Source organism: Coptis chinensis, chromosome 3 (assembly GCF_015680905.1).
Source record: "Coptis chinensis isolate HL-2020 chromosome 3, ASM1568090v1, whole genome shotgun sequence".
NCBI classification, from domain to species: Eukaryota; Viridiplantae; Streptophyta; class Magnoliopsida; order Ranunculales; family Ranunculaceae; genus Coptis; species Coptis chinensis.
In genome coordinates, this window is record NC_141458.1 from 26,767,589 (window position 1) to 26,789,221 (window position 21,633).

The following is a 21,633-nucleotide window of genomic DNA, read 5'->3' on the forward strand; positions in this document are numbered from 1 at the left end:
TCAACTGATGACTAATATTTGAGTTGAACATTGATGTCTTGGCAACATAGCGGCATGCTCTTTCTTGGACAGTTCCTTTTCCTTTTTAAGATGCGGATATAATTCCCAACAGCGGTTCTTGGTGTGCCAGTTCTTTCCACAATGATCACAGTGAGACAGTTCCCTTTTTCCCTTACCTTTTTCGAACCCCTGTGACTTCTTTAGAAAATCGTTTTCTGCAAGTAATATAATAGATTCAGAGATTGAGGACTTTACCTCAGAGTTCATGGTTTTCTTTCTTGTTTCCTCTCTCTGAATAGTTTCACAAACAGCAGCAAGTGATGGAAGAGTGCTTTCCATTAGAATATTGCTTTCCAGATTTTCATATTCTAGTTTAAGATTGCAAAATACTGTGAAGATTTTATCCTCTTCAGCCCGTTTCAAAAGAGTCTTAGCATCTGTGGTGTGTGGACGATATATGTTTAACTCATCCCATAATTTCTTCAAATTCCCAAGGTGTTCTGTAAAAGTCTTCTCACCTTGTTGCAAAGCACTGATTGTGAGTTGAAGTTCAAACACACAGGCATAATTGTTCTGGTTTCCGTATAAATCTTCAATTGAATCCCACATCTCCTTTACAGAATCAGAGAAAGTAAAAATTCTAGTAATAATAGACTCCATAGAATTGAGTAACCAAGATCGAACAAGCTGATCATTGGAAACCCAATTCTCATATTTGGCATCATCAATGGTAGGACACACCTTTGCGCCATTAATGAACCCTAATTTCCTCTTGCCACCAAGCGATAACAAAACAGCCCTAGACCAAGGTATATAGTTTGTTCCATTCAAGAGAATTGATGACAGCTTCCAACCAGGATTAGAATCAGTCTCTGTTGTAACAACAGACTTTGGGTTTGGTTTTGGATTTGATATAGTGTATTGTGTTTATCTAGATTGATTTAGAGGCGAGATTAAGTGCTCCACTCTGATACCATGTAGAATTAAACAACTAATTAAAGAGACAACACACAAGAATTATAGTGGTTCGGTGCCAATGCCGCAACCTACGTCCACGGGAGAAGAAAGGTTTTGCTTGATTGATTTTGGTTTGTGTTACAGAGGTGTTTATATAGCCCAACATGAGTGCATATTCGTGTCTCTTGTTTCTAAAAGGATTGGAGATTTTCTTTTATAGAAAACATACGAATCTAATAATCTCTGTCAAAACTGACTAGGGTGCGACCCACGCTCATATTAGTCTTGGTCAAGGCGCGACCCGCGCTCTTGTCTTGACGAACCTCCAGGCGATTGAGCGCGCCCCGCCCTCGACTTTGCCTGGCCAAGTGCGCGACCTGCGCCTGTCTTTTTCTTCTCCCACAAAAGCAGTATGCAAATCTTGGCATACCTTAATCTCTAACCCTTTACTAGTTCCTATTCACCTCGCTCGCGCGCGCCCCAATTAAGTTAATGATCCAGATATTATACTCGCTTTTTATCAATATAAGTTATCTTCAACGTTGGAGTGGTATATCGTTGACAATGTTGGGTGTAAGAATGAGGTAGTCAAGCATCTTCCAGTGCTACCTCCGCATCTGAGATTACATTTTCCTGGGAAACCCTGTAATGGGTTGATTTGTCTAACCGCTTATTACCTTTTGTGTGACGACACGAATATTCATGTTTGGAATCCTGTCAGTGGGAAAATCTGACAGCTTCCGTCTTCCAGTGATGACACGTGTTATAGTAGAACTTTGTTTGGTTTTGGTCACAATCCCATTCGTAACGAGTACAAGCTAGGTATTAGCATGGTTATTTTACAGAGACCATAGAACAGAGGTTGAGGTGTGCACTCTTGGTTCGTGTTCGTGGAGAAGAATTGAAAACCTTCCTTTCAAGCAAAACTTTCCTATGGATTATTATTCCACAACCGGAGCTCTTCACTGGTTGGCGCGTGAAAAGTTGCATCCATTTGCTCTATCTAGGAATCGGTTCTTTTGATATTGGGAAGGAGGAGTTTCAGTTTACTCCATTACCTCCAGAGATCATACGCGATAAATATACATGTATTGGTACCCTTGGAGGTTGTGTGTGTGCGGCCTTTTCTTTCCCTTATTGTGTGGAGATATGGATAATGAAGCAATTTGGAGTGAAAGAGTCTTGGACTAAACAATATGTGAAGCCGGTGATGAGGATATTAAATACCTGCGGTTGGCGTGTCTTTTGAAGTCTGGAGAAGTTCTATTCGGCTATAATTGCAAAAGTTTGGCGTCATATGATCCTAAAAGTGGGCAGACTACGGAAATTGGGCTGCAATGTTTATCGGGTAATAGAGATTGATGGTATTTGCATACCATGGCACCCTTGTTTCAACTATGCCACTGATCATAGTTACTCACCATTCAAGCTTCCTGATCCAATTATTTATGTTTATATTGATCTTTCGGAGCCAGTAGTGAAAGAGTATATGTACATTGGTTTCTCTGCTTCAATTCGAATGGGCAATTGGGTTCTGCGCGTCATCTTGTGTAGAGTTGGCAATTCAAGATATACGGATTTCATTCATCGCTGACAAACTTATGATAAAGGGGAAGAAGATCGATGACGATGAATGCTCAACTTGCTTGGCAGATATTGATCTCATATATACAGATTTTCTTGTCCAGCAAAGAAGAAAAACAAGCAAGGCAGGAGACTTTGGTCTTGGTTTCGGGGGAGGAGCAGCAGTATTTCTCTTGGTCAGATTTTGGTCCGGGTAGTATTTGTTGGAAATCTATTTATAAAATCTGAAAATTTTATTTGTCATCTGTCGTCTAATTAAAGATAATTGAATATCAGGTGGCATTGGAGCATTGAAGGACACAATAGAACTCGAGAAATTGCCAGAAGTTTTCCAACAAGACTCACTTTCTGAGATAAAAGCAGCAACAAGAGGATTCTACCGAAAAAGAATCATCGGTGAAGGAGCGTCTGGTGTTGTATGTGAAGGGTCCCTCAAATCTGAAAAGAAGTCGCAATCAAGAGTTATAGTCAGATAAACAAACTCAGTCCCTTCAACGACCCCTTCACCAATGGGTTAGCGGCAAATGTGGGTTGCTTGAAACCTAAAACACTTGGTTCAGCTCTTAGGATGTGGTGTTCTGAGAGGGAATATACAACCAGCAGTCAAACACGTACTCATTGTTGGTTATCAGCGGCAATTAGGAGTGTAAAGAAAAACGGTAGACCCATCATCCGGTAGGGTACCGGGTCTTCACCCGCCACCCAAACCCGTACTGACCCGAAAACAGACCCGTCTTGCCCTGCCACTATTTTTACAGAATCGGGCTATGGATGTAGGTTCTATGTTCAAAACCGACCCGCACCGTGTCAAAAGCCGTTGACCTGCACAATTTCAAGACTCTAACTCTAATATTTTTGTTTTTTGTTTATATTTTATTTTAACTTTTATAGGAATTTAAGAAATATGAATACAAACTTATGATTTCAACATCAATTTAAAATATTCAAGTTTGAACATTGGACAAATATCAAAAATTCAAATTTAGCTTTCGAATTTTGGAGAAGATGAATCATTCATCCTTATATTAATTTCGAATTCTTTTAGTTTATATTTTATTGTTTTGTACTATAGATCTTCGTTCCGATCTTCATTTTATTATGCTATGGAAAATAATCAATTTACAAATGGTAAATCACGAGAAATAAGTTTCAAATTTACAGATATGGTTTTGGATTCAAATTCAAGTTTTTTTATTTTTGTTTATTTTTTATTGATTGATTCAATTTTTTTCTCTATGTTGTGAATTGGAAATATATTACTTGAAGAATTAGAAAGTTTTTGTTTAGGTGAAATTGGGTTAAAATAATAATTTCCACCCGACCCGAATGACCCACCTAAAACCCGCCCCGTAAGCTGACCCAACAGGCAGGATGATGGTACTAAGACATGACACTTCAACCCGTCCTGTTGGGGACCACTTGATTTGTATTTCCTAGACCCGCCCCGACCCACTCCATCACTATTTGACCTGCGATTGACCCGGCCTCCCTTAGAGACAATACATATACAGTCAATTGTTGCGCATTTGGCACTTGATTATTGGTGATAAGATTATTAGAACATGAAATGTTATGTACAAGAACACATGATTGTTTTTTGGTGAAGAGTATCCATGGAATTGATGTTTAGACACTCGATTTGAAAGAAAATTGATTTTTTATTTAATATGACGTGTCTGGTAGTGTATACGGACTATGGTTCCAGTTTTGTTATCAAGACAACAAGACAATTGTATGTCTTATGATCCAACTATATCCTAAGCAAATGCAATCTTTGTTTCAGGGTAGAGTTTAGTTTTGGCATTACAGTTTAAAGTAAGGAAAGGGAGAACGACCATACGCATTAAGAAAAGCGCTTCAAGAGCATACTGTAGTTACTCTTTTTGAAATATTTTCTGAAAATGAAAGATACTCCTTAAAACACAGCAGTTTGAAACATATCGACTTAAAACTTTGGTTGGATATTAATTGCTTTGAGCAATGACTGTCCTAGCCATATCCATTATGTTTTACTTGGGGCCTAGGGATAAGAGTATTGTAATGTGATACTGTAACAAGTTTTTAAATAAGCGACTCTCATATTCACCTCAGCTCTCTCAATACACCTTTTTAAACTGAGACCGGTTACTCTATAACCGGGTACAGAGAGAGATTGATCTCTGTACCACACACTCGTATCTCGGCGCAGACACACACATCTCGAAGCACACACATAGGTATCGAGGCGCACACACACATCTCGGATTTGGATCAACGGCGAGATAACACGGTTACATAGATGATTTCTGTACCGGGTTGTAGAGATCTCGAGTCCTTTTAAATAAGCAACTCTCACATTCACCTCAGCTCCCTCATTACACCTGACGATTTTTATTTTTGTGTCAATTTGATTCTCTATGTTTGTTTTGAAAATTTGAAAGACTTTCTAGATCTCAGATTTCATAAACTATCAAATCTTCCACAGATCCCTCAATGTCGTAGGTTCTGGCCTCCGTGTTTGACAAGAGTGCAGTGCAACGACACCTACTAAACTACCTTATCATTCTTCATTATAAGAACAATCTGAAACACCATAGATGAATTGTTGGTTCACCAACAATCTACTGAGTGATCTATAATGATTCAGTAGTAGAACCGGCAGATTAATTTTTGTTATACTTACAGCAAAACAATGAATTGATCGAATGAATACTAAGCATGCTGAGTCTTCAGTTCAATACTACTACTACGTAATCATATAGACTACCCCGTGCAACACACGGGTTCAAAAAATAGTTACCTTATCATTCTTCATTATAAGAACAATCTGAAACACCATAGATGAATTGTTGGTTCACCAACAATCTACTGAGTGATCTATAATGATTCAGTAGTAGAACCGGCAGATTAATTTTTGTTATACTTACAGCAAAACAATGAATTGATCGAATGAACACTAAGCATGCTGAGTCTTCAGTTCAATATTACTACTACGTAATCATATAGACTGCCCCGTGCAACGCACGGGTTCAAAAAATAGTTAATTACTATATGCGCGCATAGACCATTGAAAGAAGAAAATTATGTTAAGAGCCAAAAATGCATATTGTTTCAGGTTTGACTTCAATCCGGTGCTATTGATGTAATTGTATATATATCAACTCTTATGGATGGAGATTGGAGATTTGAGATAAAATCAATTCAAATTGTATGCTCAATGGGCTCATATATATGTCGTAGTATTTTGTTCTATGCCTGGTATAATAAAGCTCAAAAGAAACCAAGGGAGTACTACTATACTAGGATGCATGGAATACACTTATAAAACAAGGATCAAGCTAAATACAAGCCAACAAAAAAAAATGCAAATTAAGAGCAAGTAGAATTAAGATATTATTAAACCAATGCAGACCCTCTTGTTTGAGAATTAGTTTGCATCTTCTTTGTCATTTGGTCGCCTATGGGGAACAACCAAATCCTTGAAGTCCTTTGTTCAGTTCAACTGGAACATGCTCTTGCATGCTTTTTGATAAATACCCAAAAATATAGTTTTAACCGCTTAATAGTATTATATTTAAGCCAATTATGTTTACAATAAATGAGAGTTAGTACTGTTTACGTATTTTTGTGTATTTCAGGTCTTGAAGTTATTTATGTGCTTAAAGACGTCATTTTGTATAGAAAACAAGTCAAGATGATTGCTAGAAGAGTTTTATATCTAAAGCCTAAGAATCAAGAAGAAAAAGTTTTTTCAAACCAAGTCAAAGCTAGGAAGTTAAAGTCAATTCGAAAAGAAAAATGACAAAAAGCCATCAGAACTTCAAAAGGGCATATCTTTGGACTTGGACCTCGGAATTGGGCCTACTTTATGTCAAAGGACACTAAAATAGTTTCCCGCAGCATTGGCTCTTTTAGGCTTAACCATTAAGACTTTGGGCTCACTTTAGAAATCCAAATTCTGACCTCCAAGCTTATGCATGAAAATGTAAACCTAATCCTCTCCTATATAAAGATGATTAAGGCAAAACTTAAGTTCTCTCTCCTAACCCCCTTTTTCTTTAGTTTAGTATAATTTAGATTAGTTTAGGGTTAAGTAATTAGGATTTATAATTGTAGCCTCCATTAAACCTTTTTCAATTAAAGACTTTAGTTTCTTCAATTCAATTCTGTCTTTACTTTATTATGTATTTATTTTATTGCTTTAGATTGATGCATCCAATGACACAAGACTAAATCTCCAATAAAGGGGGTTTATGACAAGGCCCAAAATATCGAATTCGGTAAATATTTCGGTGTACCCAAAAACCGTTATATATCGGATATATTGGAAATATCGGAGATATCTCTTTTTTTGGTTACCAGTCAAAAGTTGTTTTGTATGTCGATATATCAGAAATATCATCGATTATATCGGAAATATCGTCAATACATCGGTCAAAGTCAACAATTTATATCGTATATATCGGTCGATATATCGTTATATCGGAAATTCTGATATATATCGGGAAAAAATGGTTCAATATTCGGTGGATATATATCGGATATATCGATGTCGGTGTACCAAAAAAGCGATATATATCGGATATATCGGCGATATTTTGGACCTTGGTTTATGAAGCCACGTGAGGATGATTGGCAGTTAATATAGTTGTCGTTAGTTAAGCATTTCAAGTTTATCGTTAGGAGACTTTAGAGATAAATCTCACAATGGTGAACTAAAGATTAGAAACCCCATAAAAGAGATTTGTGGGGGTGCTAATCTCTCGTGCTATCAAGGCTATGATTAGAGATAATCATAGGTTTGCTAGGGATCAAAACAAGCAATTCGATGACTAAATTAATAGTCAATCGAATTGCGTAGCGGATTACCCCTCTTTATATCTTTCTCTTATCGTTAAATCATTAGTTAGCATCTTTAATTTACTATTTTTTATCATACAATATTATTCTCATCATTAGTGAATAGTTTAGTTTATTCTAGATTTACTATTAAGTACATAAAAAACAAGAGTGGATCAAACACAATTACTCCATGTATTGCATAATTAGAGAGTATTATAATATCTTAATAAATATAAATTAAACAATGTTTTCACCTTTCCAATTTATCTCTTATCACTCTTCATTTTTTGCCCCAGCGTCTATAAGTAGAAATACAGTCATATAGTTGCACCAAAATGGTTGCTTAATACTTTTTACTAATGACAATTGTCTTGCCATATAAGAAATCTTAAAAACTAATTCTTCATTGGAGAACGGTTGTTATGCAAAAGAAGCTAATACCAAAACCTGGGTAGGCGAAGAACTTTTATACAATCTATTATTCAATGAAGCACATGTCCTAACCACGGACACACAGTCAATGTTTAAAGGCTTAAAAAAAAAAAATCAATTTAGTAGTTCATATGATGGGCTTTTCTAACTGGTTAGTTGGGCTATGATATTTGCAATTTTCAGTCTCTTAGTAATTTGGATTACTTTACCTTACGTGCTAAACTCAATGATTCCTTACTCACTATTTTTCGGTTTTTCTAGTTTGAGTAAGGATTTCGTTCCAACTCCTAAGACAAGAATCTATGCTATCACAATTGAAATTTATCCGGCCTTTAGGGGAACTAAGTGAGATGGATTTACTAGATAGATGGTATCAATAGATTTCTATTTCCTAAAAATGAAATACTACACAATCTATCTAGAGATTACAAGTTGTTTTCTTAAATGAGATAGATAGAGAAAGATAGGGAAAGGATTAACCTACTCATGCAAGAATTAGTTACATCATATTAGGAAATCAATTCACTACATCTCTAATCCATTTTTGGTTCGTAGGAAACCCAAAAACGGACTCGAGTCTTGAATCCCTAGCTAGCACAACACACTTATCTCTAAGCATATCATGCGAGCATGTGGAGTTAAAATGATATTTAATCTCTGAAATATCACTCCAACACCTAGGGTGTGTTTGTTGATGGAAATACTATGGAAAGAAAAGGAAAATAAGAGTGGTCCACCTTTTCCATAGTTTTTAAGGCGTTTGTTTACCCATGGAAAGGAAATGGGCTTTTCCATATGGAAACAAATGGAAAAGGTTTTGTGTCTTTAGCTAACCCCTGAAAATTTTGCAGAAAGGGAAGGAAAGGAAAGGAAATAGATAAATAGGGACTTACTACTAATACACTCCACTCAACAATACAATTATTCCTTTCCATAGCTTTTGCAAACAAACATGATTATTCCTTTCCCCAGTTTTTACTTTCCTTTCCCCAGTTTACCAAACACATACCATTTAAAATTATTTCCTTTCCATTCCATTCCATTCCATTCCATTCCATTCCATTCCATTCCATAGTGGACCACCCATTTTATTTCCTTTCCTTTCCATGAGTTAAAATTTAACAAACACACCCCTAGTTTTATTTTCCACCAGCCGGACAAGCATATAATTCTGAATTCTCCAGGTCTCGCGCGCGTGATTAGTCCAGGGGTGAAATGGGTCGCGTGCACGAGTTAATCTAAAGCTCAAGGCTTTACTTTTGGTCGGACTCCGTCATTTTGTGATGGGATATCAAAGAAAACCCTAAGTTCTAAGTAGTGAATCTAGATTCCTGAAATGTACACTGATCCTTACATGAGCATCATTAACCCTCTCCTTGGGAGGGTTTTAGCTCATGATCCTTGGAGTTATATGCAATATGTTTGATTTTATGATAAGTTTTAAAAGAAGAGGAGAAGAAGAGTTTAAATAACTGACTTTAAACTTCAAAGAACAAGATTTATTTAGAGAATACTAAGGTAATAAACAAGATTTATTTAGAGAACACTAAGGTAGCCATTAACACTATTACCCAAGCTTAACATAAAACAAGCATAAGATAAAAATAATACAAGACAAGGAATGAATGCTCTCATTTTCCAATTTACTACATATGAGAGCATTCTCTCTTCCATCCCACGTGAAGACCACCTCCACATTAAATTCCATCCTATCTAAAAACCAAAGCAAATTGACACCTTACATTTTTTTTCACTATTAGCACCTAAATCCATCTAACTCCATTAATGTCATGCAAGGTGTCCACTTTATGCAAAATTATTTGCACATTTTGTCTTGACTTGCATGATGACTCATCAAATCTTGTGGGTCACAAAGTGGGTTCACGTGCTGCGTCCAGTGGCGAGTCCGTCTTTTGACATTTTTACAACTTTCCACCTTTGCACAGAGTTCATCGCAGTGATCATCTGAGCAGCTCACTTGCCGAATTCGGAGTTCTGGTTCAAGAGATATAAGCTTTGGAATTTTTATGATCCTGTGCACATAATCCCATTTATGACTTGATTCTGTCCTGTTTGAGTCTTTGGGCTTTAGTCCAGCTTTGTTGGGCTTCACACGGGCTTTCTCAGAAAGCTTTACGTATACTCACTATTCCGTGCTTAAATACTGGCTTTATCATCATTTTTTACGTTGGTTGCGCAAACCTACAAAAGCACGAAAATACCATTATTTCATGATTATTAAGCATATAATTAACCAAAATATTACGTTTCTACGGGGTTTTATAATACAGTTTTGGGTGCTTATCACACCACCCCCAAACAGCATTTTGCTTGTCCTCAAGCAAAGAAGAGACATATATATATATACAAATAAGTGGCCAAAAAAGTGTAGTCCTAACTAATTCTCGTTTCACAGAGTGCGGTTTCATTGACCGTATACAACAAGGCCTTAAACCACTAGGAATTCCGTAGTGGACGAGCTATAACCTCGTGAGAGTTTTCCAGAGAAGATACTCACAAACTTCATCTATACTACAATGACTCAGTAACAAAAGCTTGTTTCCTAAATTAAGCTCAAATATCTATATATCTCCCTAGCGAGGAACGAGGAATAATTCTTTTAAAACTCTAGTTAATATGCATACAATAATTAAAATATATATATATGAACATGCATACAGTGAATCTTATATAGAACTGTACAAGCAGGGCCATTTCTGGATCCTTTGGAGAGCGTCCCTAAATGGGTTCTCACAAGTATGTGTCGAAACACAACTCATAATTTTTCCACCCAGGTTTCGCTAACTCCATTGTGCAGTGGGCACACATTTCCTCACATACTTGATAACAGTCAGAGTATCCGAGGTCGATCAATCACATCTACTACTTATTATCACACCATCCTACTCGTAATTGAGCTAGAAGTCTTTATTAGGTATTATAGGGCTTAGGTGGTGGTGTAGAAGAAAATGGAAATGGAAAATTAAAAATGACAAGTATGAGAGAATAAGGTCTTCATGATATTTACACTAGAGAAATCTTTGTTTTCTTTTCCTGCTTCTACCTAAGTTTTCCTACTTTGCTCTTAAGCCTTTGGATTTTTCTTTTTTTTTTTCAAAATCTTAAGAAACATAATTCTATTTTTCTTTCCTGAAGCAAGTAACTAACTTTTATTTGGGACAAGTCTTTCTCTTTATTTTTCTACATTCCATCCTATTTCTCATACTCATCCTGTAGGTAGGTTATTTTATTTGAGGTTAATAGATGAGTAAGGAATTTTTGGTGAAAGTGTGAGTTTTGATGAAAGGTTCAGTGGAGTGACTAGCGTTAAAATTTGTAACAGGTATGAATTTTTGGCTATGTCAATCCAAAGACGGCCTAAATTCTCGCCTAGGGTTCGGATGGTGATCAAGTAAGTAGACGCGTGATTTTCTCTATTTGGAAGAACTACTCCTCTGTGTCATTACTCACATATCACACAAATCGAGACTTTTTGGTTAGATTTTCACTGGATTGATAATTTAAGTAAACTAACTGTGGGTTCTAGAAACTTACTGCTATGTACAATCGATGATACTCAGTGCATGAATGCTCATGAAAAGATGTAAAAACTATTGCGTACATATTATCTTAAGTTTCTTAAAAACAAATCCTAATTCGAATGCTAATGTGAGATTTCTTGATGATTTTTATCATCGAAAAGGAAACAAGACTATCACTAAGTACATTCACTAACAAGAAAGTAGAAACTATATACAGCCTACAAGTTGCCTACTTTTTGCTACAGGTTTAAAACACCCCCAAACATAATGATGCTCAGTCCTCGAAGTATCAATAGATAAAGAAAGAAATGACCTGAGAATTGTGAGCAAAATTAGGGCTGGATTGTTGGAACAAAAAGTTATTATAACATAATATATTATACAGAAATAACAAAGAACAACAATAACATAGGAAAAACTAATATAGACAATTAGATTTATATACACATTAGCTGTCACAATCCGAATTTCGACAGAATTTAGAAAAACAATATTTGTTTCTGACTCTTCAATTTTCGAGGTGTGATGCACTCTCAACTCCCAAAAAACCATAATCAATTTAAATACGCGGATAATTAAAAACCAATAAAAATTTTCAAATAAACAAAAGTCCTCTTCATTACAAAAATTCACAAATCTGATTAAGTTACAAATCTCCTTTCAACCCTCTTTAATTATAATTACAACTGAAAATACAAAACAACATTTCTCTCAACTAAAATCTATTACACCTTAAGGAAAAACAAAACATATCCTGAATGCGACGCTAATGCAAACCACAAGCATCAACCAACCTTCTTCAATATTAATCCTACCAAGACTTATCAACTATGTTCATTTAATGAACACACCCGATAAGCAAACATGCACATCAGGTCAGCATTATAAACAATGCTGGTGTGAGTAGCCCTAAAATACAACATATACTTATACATATATATACACAATCCATAAGGCAGTTAGTTCCTCCATCGAGGCGCCTTAACTTCCAACGACTAATACAACATTCTTAATTACAATAATTAAGGCAGGTAGTTCCTCTACTGAGGCGCCTTAGCTTCCAACTCAATAATAATAAGGCATTTAGTTCTTCCACTGAGGCGCCTTAACTTCAAACCGTACTAGATCAACTGTATCTAATAATAGAATAACCAAACTAAAACTTACTCTATACTTACACTGGTGTAAGCCAAATCACAAAGTGGGTCACACCTACATAAATAATCAATTCAACCCACCCTTCTGCAAAACCTTTGTAAATGCAACATAAATTACAATAAAACAAACATATCATATACATAATTCCAATCATCTCATTGAACCAATTTCACAACCACCATCAATAATTTACTATAGATTTAAAGTACACTTTAATATATCATCACAATTATTGTTTAGAGTTTCTTCAAGTGTCTCTAGAATCATGTTGTCTCTATGTCTTACCTAGTTTCCCTGGTTACCACAATCACTTTCCAACGCCGAACATGTACATCCACATGCCTCCCCTCACATAATGAACCACTCCATGCGCAGCTACCCTAAGCGGGATATCGCATACCAGATAACCCTCACACGAAAGCCATTATGTGAGTACTGCCACTATTCGGCATAAAATATCGCGCGTCTCGTTCTAATTTTGCAAACGGAATAATCAAGCTACTATTCGGTTACGCCAGAAGGGCCATTCAAATTTATTGAAACGCCAAAAGGGCCAATCAAATTACTTACGCCAGAAGGGCCATTCAGATTCACTGAAACACCAGAAGGGCCAATCATATCACATACGCCCTTCTCATGGGACAATCACATGAGTTGTGGTAGCTAGGTTCTATGATTTTCGTTACGTAATTTATTCCAGTGTCATACATTTTTATCTCATAATCATTTCACTATATCACGTGCATGCTAATTAATTATTGCACTAAGCCACACTATTTAGAAATATCTCAATACATCTCATAACACCTTCCATTCTTTCACGTGCCAATATATTATTGCACTAAGCCATAATCCCGTGGGAAAATATCCACCAATACTATACTACCTCCTAATAACATCTCACATATATAAAAATGGAGCGTTTATATTAATTTCTCAAAGATATTGCATTTAATAGATATCCTAAGATATGATATCATTTAACAGAACAACAATATCAACATACCACATAACGTCACAATTTCTCCAAACGTACTGCATAACATTTTTATAGCGTTTTAGGAAGATTATGTCTCCTAAAATTTCTATCTCATCACGTGTCAAAAATTACACAACATCAACGTCAAATCTTTCTTAGATAATGACTAACCAAATATGCAGGCTTCCGCATCATTTTAGCATTTGATTTGTCCATACAATTTACAACATAAAATGTAGCACAATTAAACAGTCAAAAGTCCACAATCAAAGCTCAAAACCAAAACCCAAAAGTCTAAATATTTAAATACCCCATTTGGATATATGTTAAGTTATATGGACCGGCCCAAAACCAAATTAGAAACTGGCCCAAAGAAACAAACTAAAAATCAGCCCCAAAGAAAACCAACTAAGGCCCAAGCCAACTAATAGATTTCAGCCCAAAACAAAATAGAAACTAGCCCAAAACCGAATCTGAAAATGGCCCAAACCACTAACTAATGTTTAGGCCCAACCAAACAAAATAGAACTAAACCAAACTAGTCTGGCCCAAGCCCAACCAGGAATAGAACCAAGTTGTCTCCCTCATCTCCAGCACTTCTCCTTTACCACCAGCTCAAATTTCGGCCACCAACTCTCCTCCTTCCCCATTTTCAACCCAGCGGTTTTGACCTTATTGAAAAACCCCAACTTCCGATACCAACAAAACTCGATTTCCCCACTCTTCAAAATTCACGGTCGGCGCCATTAATGCTCCTCTGGAGCTTCAGCCGCACCATTGTCCAGCCTACAATCACCACCAAACAATTGGGTTTTGATCCCCATCAACAAGCAAAACTTTAGGGTATACTCAAAACCCAAAAACCCTCACTGCTCGCCAATGGCGTTCGATGCCATTAACGCCATTTCCAAGCTTCAATAGCCCCAACATCAAACCAACAATCTTCCCATACCACCAACAGTTTACCCCATCCATAACATAATACAACAGTTCAAAACCATATATCAACACAACAAAATACGGTTCCAGAATAAACATACAGGACAGGACGATGTTTGGGGCTCGCGCCACCATTACCGACCTCTTCCGAGTTCCAACAGTTTAATTACGGATTTCAACAGTTTTCAATAAAAACTAAAAGATATCGATAGAAATAAATAAGTAGAAAAACTGATCGGAAACACTCGGCAGTAAAGATTTTTATTCGTAGACGTAAAACTCTAGTTTCAATGAAAAAGAAAAACATAATTACTCACATGTATTAAAAGCTTCACGAATCCATCATAGTTCGAATCGTTGCGCTCCACTCTCTAGCAATCGAGTTTCCTTATCTCCGCCTCCATTTTATTTTATTTTTATCTAAAAACCCTATTCTCTGGAAAAATATGAATATATACTTGGGTTTGAAACCTAAGCCCAACAAAGACTCGGGCCCAGAAATTAGGCCCACATATCCCAAATCCAATCCAACCAAATTTAAAATAAAAATAAATAAATAAATAAATACAGATTACAAATACGGGCGTTACATTAGCCATCATCAAATTTACCATCCAGTAGGTCCTGATGTTCTCGCGTCATCCCACGTGAAATGCATTTCCTTAGCATCGAGCCAAAAGATAATGGTTTGCCAAATGGTGCTCCATTTTTGTTCTCCGGATTCATTAAAATGTGCCAACATTTTGTCATCGTTCGTGTAACAACGAACATGCCTCAAGTACCGTGAAGGACGTCGCCATTGTCGAAACCTTAATGAACAAATTATTCTATTTGCTGGGCACATAGAGTCTACTTTAACCCAGTCATGAAAAGTAGCCGAGAACTATGGGAAATGTGTTCTCATAATTCGACAAGCGATTACAGGTAAAAGTAGATATGGATGCCGAACAGTGCGAGATCTTTTCAGATTGGAGATAACACAGTTTAAGATATCAAATAATGTATGACCTTGAGCAAGCGCATTGAATACTACACAGGTCGTATCATTGGCAGTAGAAAAATGTCAATCTCCCATGATATTCAGAAAGATAAACAAAATCACATTTCCCATGTTCATGGTCATGCTTGCTAAGGGAATGGTGATGTTTGGCCATCTGCCAGGTGCATCTCCTTCTTCTTTAATTGCAAGACCATCGCCATATGTTGTGCGAAAAGCAAGCCATGAAAAGGAACGAGTAGAGTTCTGGATGATGTATGGCCATGTTGCTGCCGGCTCGTGATATGGAAGATCCAAAGTTAGGGTAAGCGTTGGCTCAGAAAAGATATGGTGTGTGCCACCAACTTGGATTGTGAACCCATCTAAGGAGAAGCCGTGAGCATAGTTGAATGCTTGTGTGTCTCCCATATTGGCATAAAAATATACAGCCAAACTTGGAGAGTAAGTTTGGTCCAGTCAAAGAACATGGGAAGACCACCCGATGTTAATGATGTAATCACGGAAATAAATGTCGTAAGCATCGGAATCCATCATAGCCTGGAATGATTGCTCAGGAATGATTTTAAGTGTATCCATGCCTGATGAAGAAAATTCAGTAGGAGCAGAGAGAGGGAAGGCAGAGAGTCTTGGCAGACTATCAATCAGTGTGAGGAAACGTCCAAAATTATGTAGCCACATTGCGTAAAGCAACGTGAAGGTCCTATCAAAAGGAAATCAAATATGTCGCCTACGCCTAATGGATAAGGATATATATGAAGAAAAATGTTCAATAAAGTATGACTGGATAGATAAAATAGTATGGAAGAAGATAGGGGTAATCAAATTTAAAATCATAGGTTAAAATTTGATTATTGGATATTAATAACAACTTGAATTATGACAATCCCGGTAGGCATACTCGTTAAACATTGCTGATAGAAGAAGACACAAAGATAACAACAAATTTTTGATTATTCGAGCACACGACGAAAAACTTAAGTAATAATTTATTTATTATCATTATTATTAGTATTATTTTATTTACTTTTTTTTTTTTTAGAAGGGAAGATCATGGACCAGGATGACGATGATGATGGGTATGGGGACGCAGATCGTGCACCATACTATTTAGTTCATCAATTTGTTGGCTGAGCTGAAGTTGAATGACCCCCTGGTTAGTAGAGAGCGTAGTTTGATTCTCCATTAGGAGAGCGTGATTTTCCAAGGACTGAGAGTGATTTTCCAAGATTGCCTCTTGTTCAGTGTCGTACATTGCTTGATGTTCTTGGAATTCAATAAGACTTTTGATGATGATTTCCTAGCGTGCGTGTAATTCCCACATGCCTTGGTGAAGAAAATGAATGCCTTCCATAGGATTAAAAATGTTCTGCATGACATTTTCATCAAAGAAATGTGCAGAGTATGAGCTTTGGTCTTCTTGTTCATCTGTCAGAGTATCTGGAGTCCAAAAACCAGTGGTGCAGTCTGTGTGAATTACAGTAAGGGCCGCTTTTTGAAGAGGTATTTATGGATAAATAACTAGATAACCCCAACACATCATAATTTTCTTGACTAAAGTAGGCATAGGTGCTAACCTTTTTTTAGGCCTGGTGATCAAGTTCCAGAGAGTTGGATTATGCAAAAATCATCCCTTTGATTTTGCATAATCCAATTAGGTAGAGTTGAGGTTTTGTCATTTCAGATGTTTGTGATGTACCTGCCACATTGTGTCCTAACTCGTGGAGCATAACTCGTTGATTCTGTTTCAAAGAGCGTTGAAGAACAACGTGATGTCTGTTTCCGATTTTGCCACGAGAGACAATGGCCTATAGTAGTTGTTTTACGGTATCAAAGGGTGACTCTGGAATATGGAACTTCGGGTTATTTATTAGAATTTGAAGTATGTCGGAGATAATTTCTCTAGTCAATTCAAATCGTTGTCCATGGTCTTGGAAATATAATTTTCCACGTTCAGGTCCGCTAAATTGGTAGACCATTAAAATAAATTCTCTGGAATAGCATCTTCTGAATGATATAGAAGAGGCATCCATCCTCGACGTACAATTTCTGTGTCAAAATATGGAGAAAATAGGCTTTCATCAAAAAAATTCAAATAATTTTTCTCGGGCACTATTTTTCTTGGTTGATCTATTTGAAAGTATAAGTGAGGGAAGGATAGTGAAGAATGCGTGAAATGAAGATGGCAGAAAAGAAGAGATTTATAGCCAATATATGAGCCATTATGAATCAGGATGGCAAGTGTAGTTAGATCCAGAATTAATATGTGGAAAACACAAGTGAAACATGTGTCGTTGTTACACATAATTATGTAACAGAAACTATGGGTATCCATAGTAGCTCATTTCATGTCAGATTCCCAAAACAATTAATGAGGTGTTCACAATGTTAGAAAATACGAAGGAAGGTTTCACATGGCAGTTAGACCAACACATATTTTCTATCATGAGTTATCAAATAAGGTATTGAAAATAACATCCGTAAGACTGTTACTGAGGTATGCAAAAAGATAGAACATACAGAGGTGAAGTAGCCATAGTATAGTTAGACTTACAGGTAAATTCTGAATTGATGTAGCAAACCTCAATAATGACAGATGGATAGAATGATCGAGCTGCATGCACGACATGTGTTAGGCCTATCGTGTAGCGTGCACGACTTTCTATGAACACAATAAGTCGAGATTGGTTTATTTTTGTGAGTTCTTGATTTTATTTATTTGTTATGTTTTTTACGATTTTTTTATGTTTATGATAATGTAAAAATACAACTAATACACACAAATAATAAATAGGGGACTTCTCCATTTAATACGTAAACCATACCAATGTTTGAGAATTATTTAACACGCCACACTAATATAGAAAGCGACAAAGGGAAAAAGAGATGTAGGTTACATAGATCTAGATATTCTGGAGGATGTTATGCATGATTAACAGTATCACAACAATAAGTATTGTTATCAGGAAGACTTTGAATGCCGCATCACGTTGCTGCTTTTCGAATTTCTCGATCGGATCCATTATGTTGAAGAAGATGAGAATTCGTGAAGATTAAGTTGTGGAGAGTGAGAGAATGGGATGAGTGAAGTTTTATGAGGAGTGTCGGATTTTATAGGCGAAAATCTGGCTGTTTGTGGATATCTGACCGTTGGGGGTATCTGACCATTGAGCCTACTTTGGATAAGTCCGATGGACTTACTATTTGAATCAGTCCGTTGGACTTAAAGATTACGCCCAATGCATAAAGGAACAAACTAATATATTCATAGTAGGAAGACAATATTCTTATAACATAAATAATTTCCCATTATGTCCGTCTGGAGATACAAAATTATGAGAAATTAATCGACATACTGTTTTACATCACTAGATAAATAAAATGCAATATGTAAGGGAAACAAATGACAAAGTAATTTTTAAACTAAAAGAAGGAAGTTGCTACTGTGAATCTTCAGGGTTAGCTGAAGAGGAACCAGGGTTCCAATGACGACGGTCACTGCGAACTCCTAAGTTAGCTAACTGGTCTTGTATGTTGCCTAAAGAGTGAACCACTTGTTCCTGAAACTGATGCTGGTTAGCCATTAACATGTACTGGAAACGGCTCTGACGATTACACATCTCTTGCTGAAAATCACCCATGGAAGTTTGCATCTGTTGCTGAAAAGCAACTATGGAAGTTTCCATGCACTCTTGGCGAGTAAACATGTTGCGCATGCTAGTGTTCAATGTTCTCAAAGCTTCCATGGGATGATTGATTCTACGCATGGTATCCTCATTAAAACAATTAAGGGGTGAGCGAAAGAGGATGAGGAGGTACATTATCACGCTCAACATCATCTCTTGCTATAGGTTCCCAGTGATCCAGGACACAAGTCTAGAAAATCCCTAAATTTTCGAATGACCTTATTTCCATTAATAGAGTAGCAGAATGGAACCCTAAATTAATCATAATCTGTGTAACAAGAACAGTAAGAGGGGTTGACCTGTCGAATGCAGTAGTAAGGACACGGCCAAGGAAATGGACCATACAAAATGTGTCATTCTTCTCCTGGAGGATCCACAACAAATGCAAGAACGTCTTGTTGACGTCGGACTTCTTCGATGTACCAATCACATTGTAAGCCAACCATTAAGTGACTGCAAGTTGGTTCCAACAGAGGGAGTGTTGGTACACGCATCTCGAGCCATCGTTGTATTCTCCCTCGAGTAGCGTGTCGAACATTAATTCCATAGTGTTAGGATACTCTGATATCAACAGGGTTGGACTATCAGAGTTGATCGGAATATTCATTATAACTGACAATAACTCCAACGTGAGTTCACGTTCCATCCCATCCGTCGTAATCCAAAACTCATTTCCCAAGAAACCTCCATTGTTATAGAACTTCAACACTAAATCTTCGGAGTAGTGTTCTGGAATTAGGTGCAATAGATACTCCCACTCCCTACTTGCAATTTATGCATCAAAAAATGGGTAAAACATGTTGGCATCATATAGATTTTTAAAATTTTGTTCTACTGTGATTCGGCTATTTCCAGCTATAACGAGATCGAATCGGTTCGCTGAGGGTGTATATTAGGTGAACGAAGTGAGGAGAAGACGCTGTATGAAAAGATTTTGATTCGGTGAGATTACTATCGCGTGGCGCGAGTCAATGTAGGGTATTGGTACTGCGTGTGCGAGTTTTTTAGTTGGGAACAAGATTCGGTTTTTTAGGGGGACAAAATGGGAGGGGCTGACGCGTGGTATGGGTCGCGTGAAGGTTTTATTGGCTGGGCTCGCGACTTGGGTCGGTTTCAAATTTTTGGCCCAAGCCCAAATGAAAACCAAAAAATTCCCATTATGTCCCGAAATGTCCGACACATCCAATTTAAAATCTCCATTCATTTCAACTCCAAATGGAACAAATGAGGCGCCAAAATGATCAGCATTAAAAATGTCATCCAATGGGATATGGTAAGGGCACATTCAAACTTGTTTTTGAAAAGGTTGAAGAAGAATATATAATATGTTAAGGGGTTGAGTCATGTATTATATATATATATATATATATATATATTAATGTGTTAACAACACCGGACGTCCAGAAGAAGAAAAAAATGCATAGATGGGTAACGAACTATACCCTTAATCAAACATTAGGGGTTCAAACTTTTTTTTGAGCAAGTTTGGGTATTCATGTCTACCACGTTTTGCAATGTTTGGTTCTGTCTCATTTCCGTCCATTTTTTTTTACATGTGGCATGCTATTTTTCATTTTCTCTAATTATTTTCCTATGTGGCTATGTAAAACTTGCCACATCGTTGCCACACGGCAGGGGGTGTTCATTCGGGTCAGGTCGGGCATTCTGTCGGTTTTGGTTTCCGGTAACCCGATTAAAACCCGGTTCTTGAAGACCCAAAAAAAAAAAAAAATAGATCTGAGAAAAAGGTGGCGTCTTAAATAGTTATTCAAGATCTAAACCCCAAACATTTACCAATAAAAACAAATCCAAATCCCAAACACTTAAAAGTTATTTCTTTCTTGATTCCTCTTTTCAAACTTATAGTTTGGACTTTGGAATCGGAAAATAAAAATTGAAAACCCAAATCTCTAATTGGAATCGGAAAAGTTTTGAGTTGATGATTTATTGTGGGTAGTGATAGCTTTATCTAAACTAATCAACTTTTGTTATCGCCATGTTTTTTCGTTTTTTTGATAGTGCATCACATGTTTTTTTCGGAAACTAATAAATTGAAAGCAAAAGATGGTGGGGTAGTTCAAATAATGAAGCCGCCACCTTAAACCGTCGTCAGTTCTCTTTTTGCCATTAGAGAAGCTTGAAGGATCGAAATAATATTTTTTCTTCCTGAAATATTCACTAGGTTGCTATGGCGATATCTGCCGAATAATCGATATATGTCGATTTTGGAGGATTCTATATGTCAGCATACCACAAGGCAACTTTTACATAGCCAAATAGGAAAATAATTTAATAATAAAAAAAAGGTGTGCCACATGTGAAAAAAAGGGACAGAAGTGAAACAGAACCAAACGTTGCAAAACGTGATAGACATGGATACCCAAACTTGCTCAAAAAAAGTTTAAACCCCAATGTTTGATTAAGAGTATAGTTCATTACCCATCTATGCATTTTTTTCCCAAAATAATCACCACATACAGTAAAATTAGGCAACTGTCATGTCGGCTCTGGAGCGAACCCAATCCAACTAGACTGTGGCTT

The 21,633-nt window shown here is 36.7% G+C and overlaps 1 protein-coding gene across 1 annotated transcript; it reads right to left on the minus strand.

The window, feature by feature from the left end:
* On the minus strand, positions 1 to 660 carry LOC147508916 (uncharacterized). The gene has a single exon (XM_086597668.1). The coding sequence runs from the start codon at positions 658 to 660 to the stop codon at positions 1 to 3; it is 660 nt and encodes a 219-aa protein (XP_086453794.1).
* Between the last annotated feature and the right edge of the window lie 20,973 nt (positions 661 to 21,633).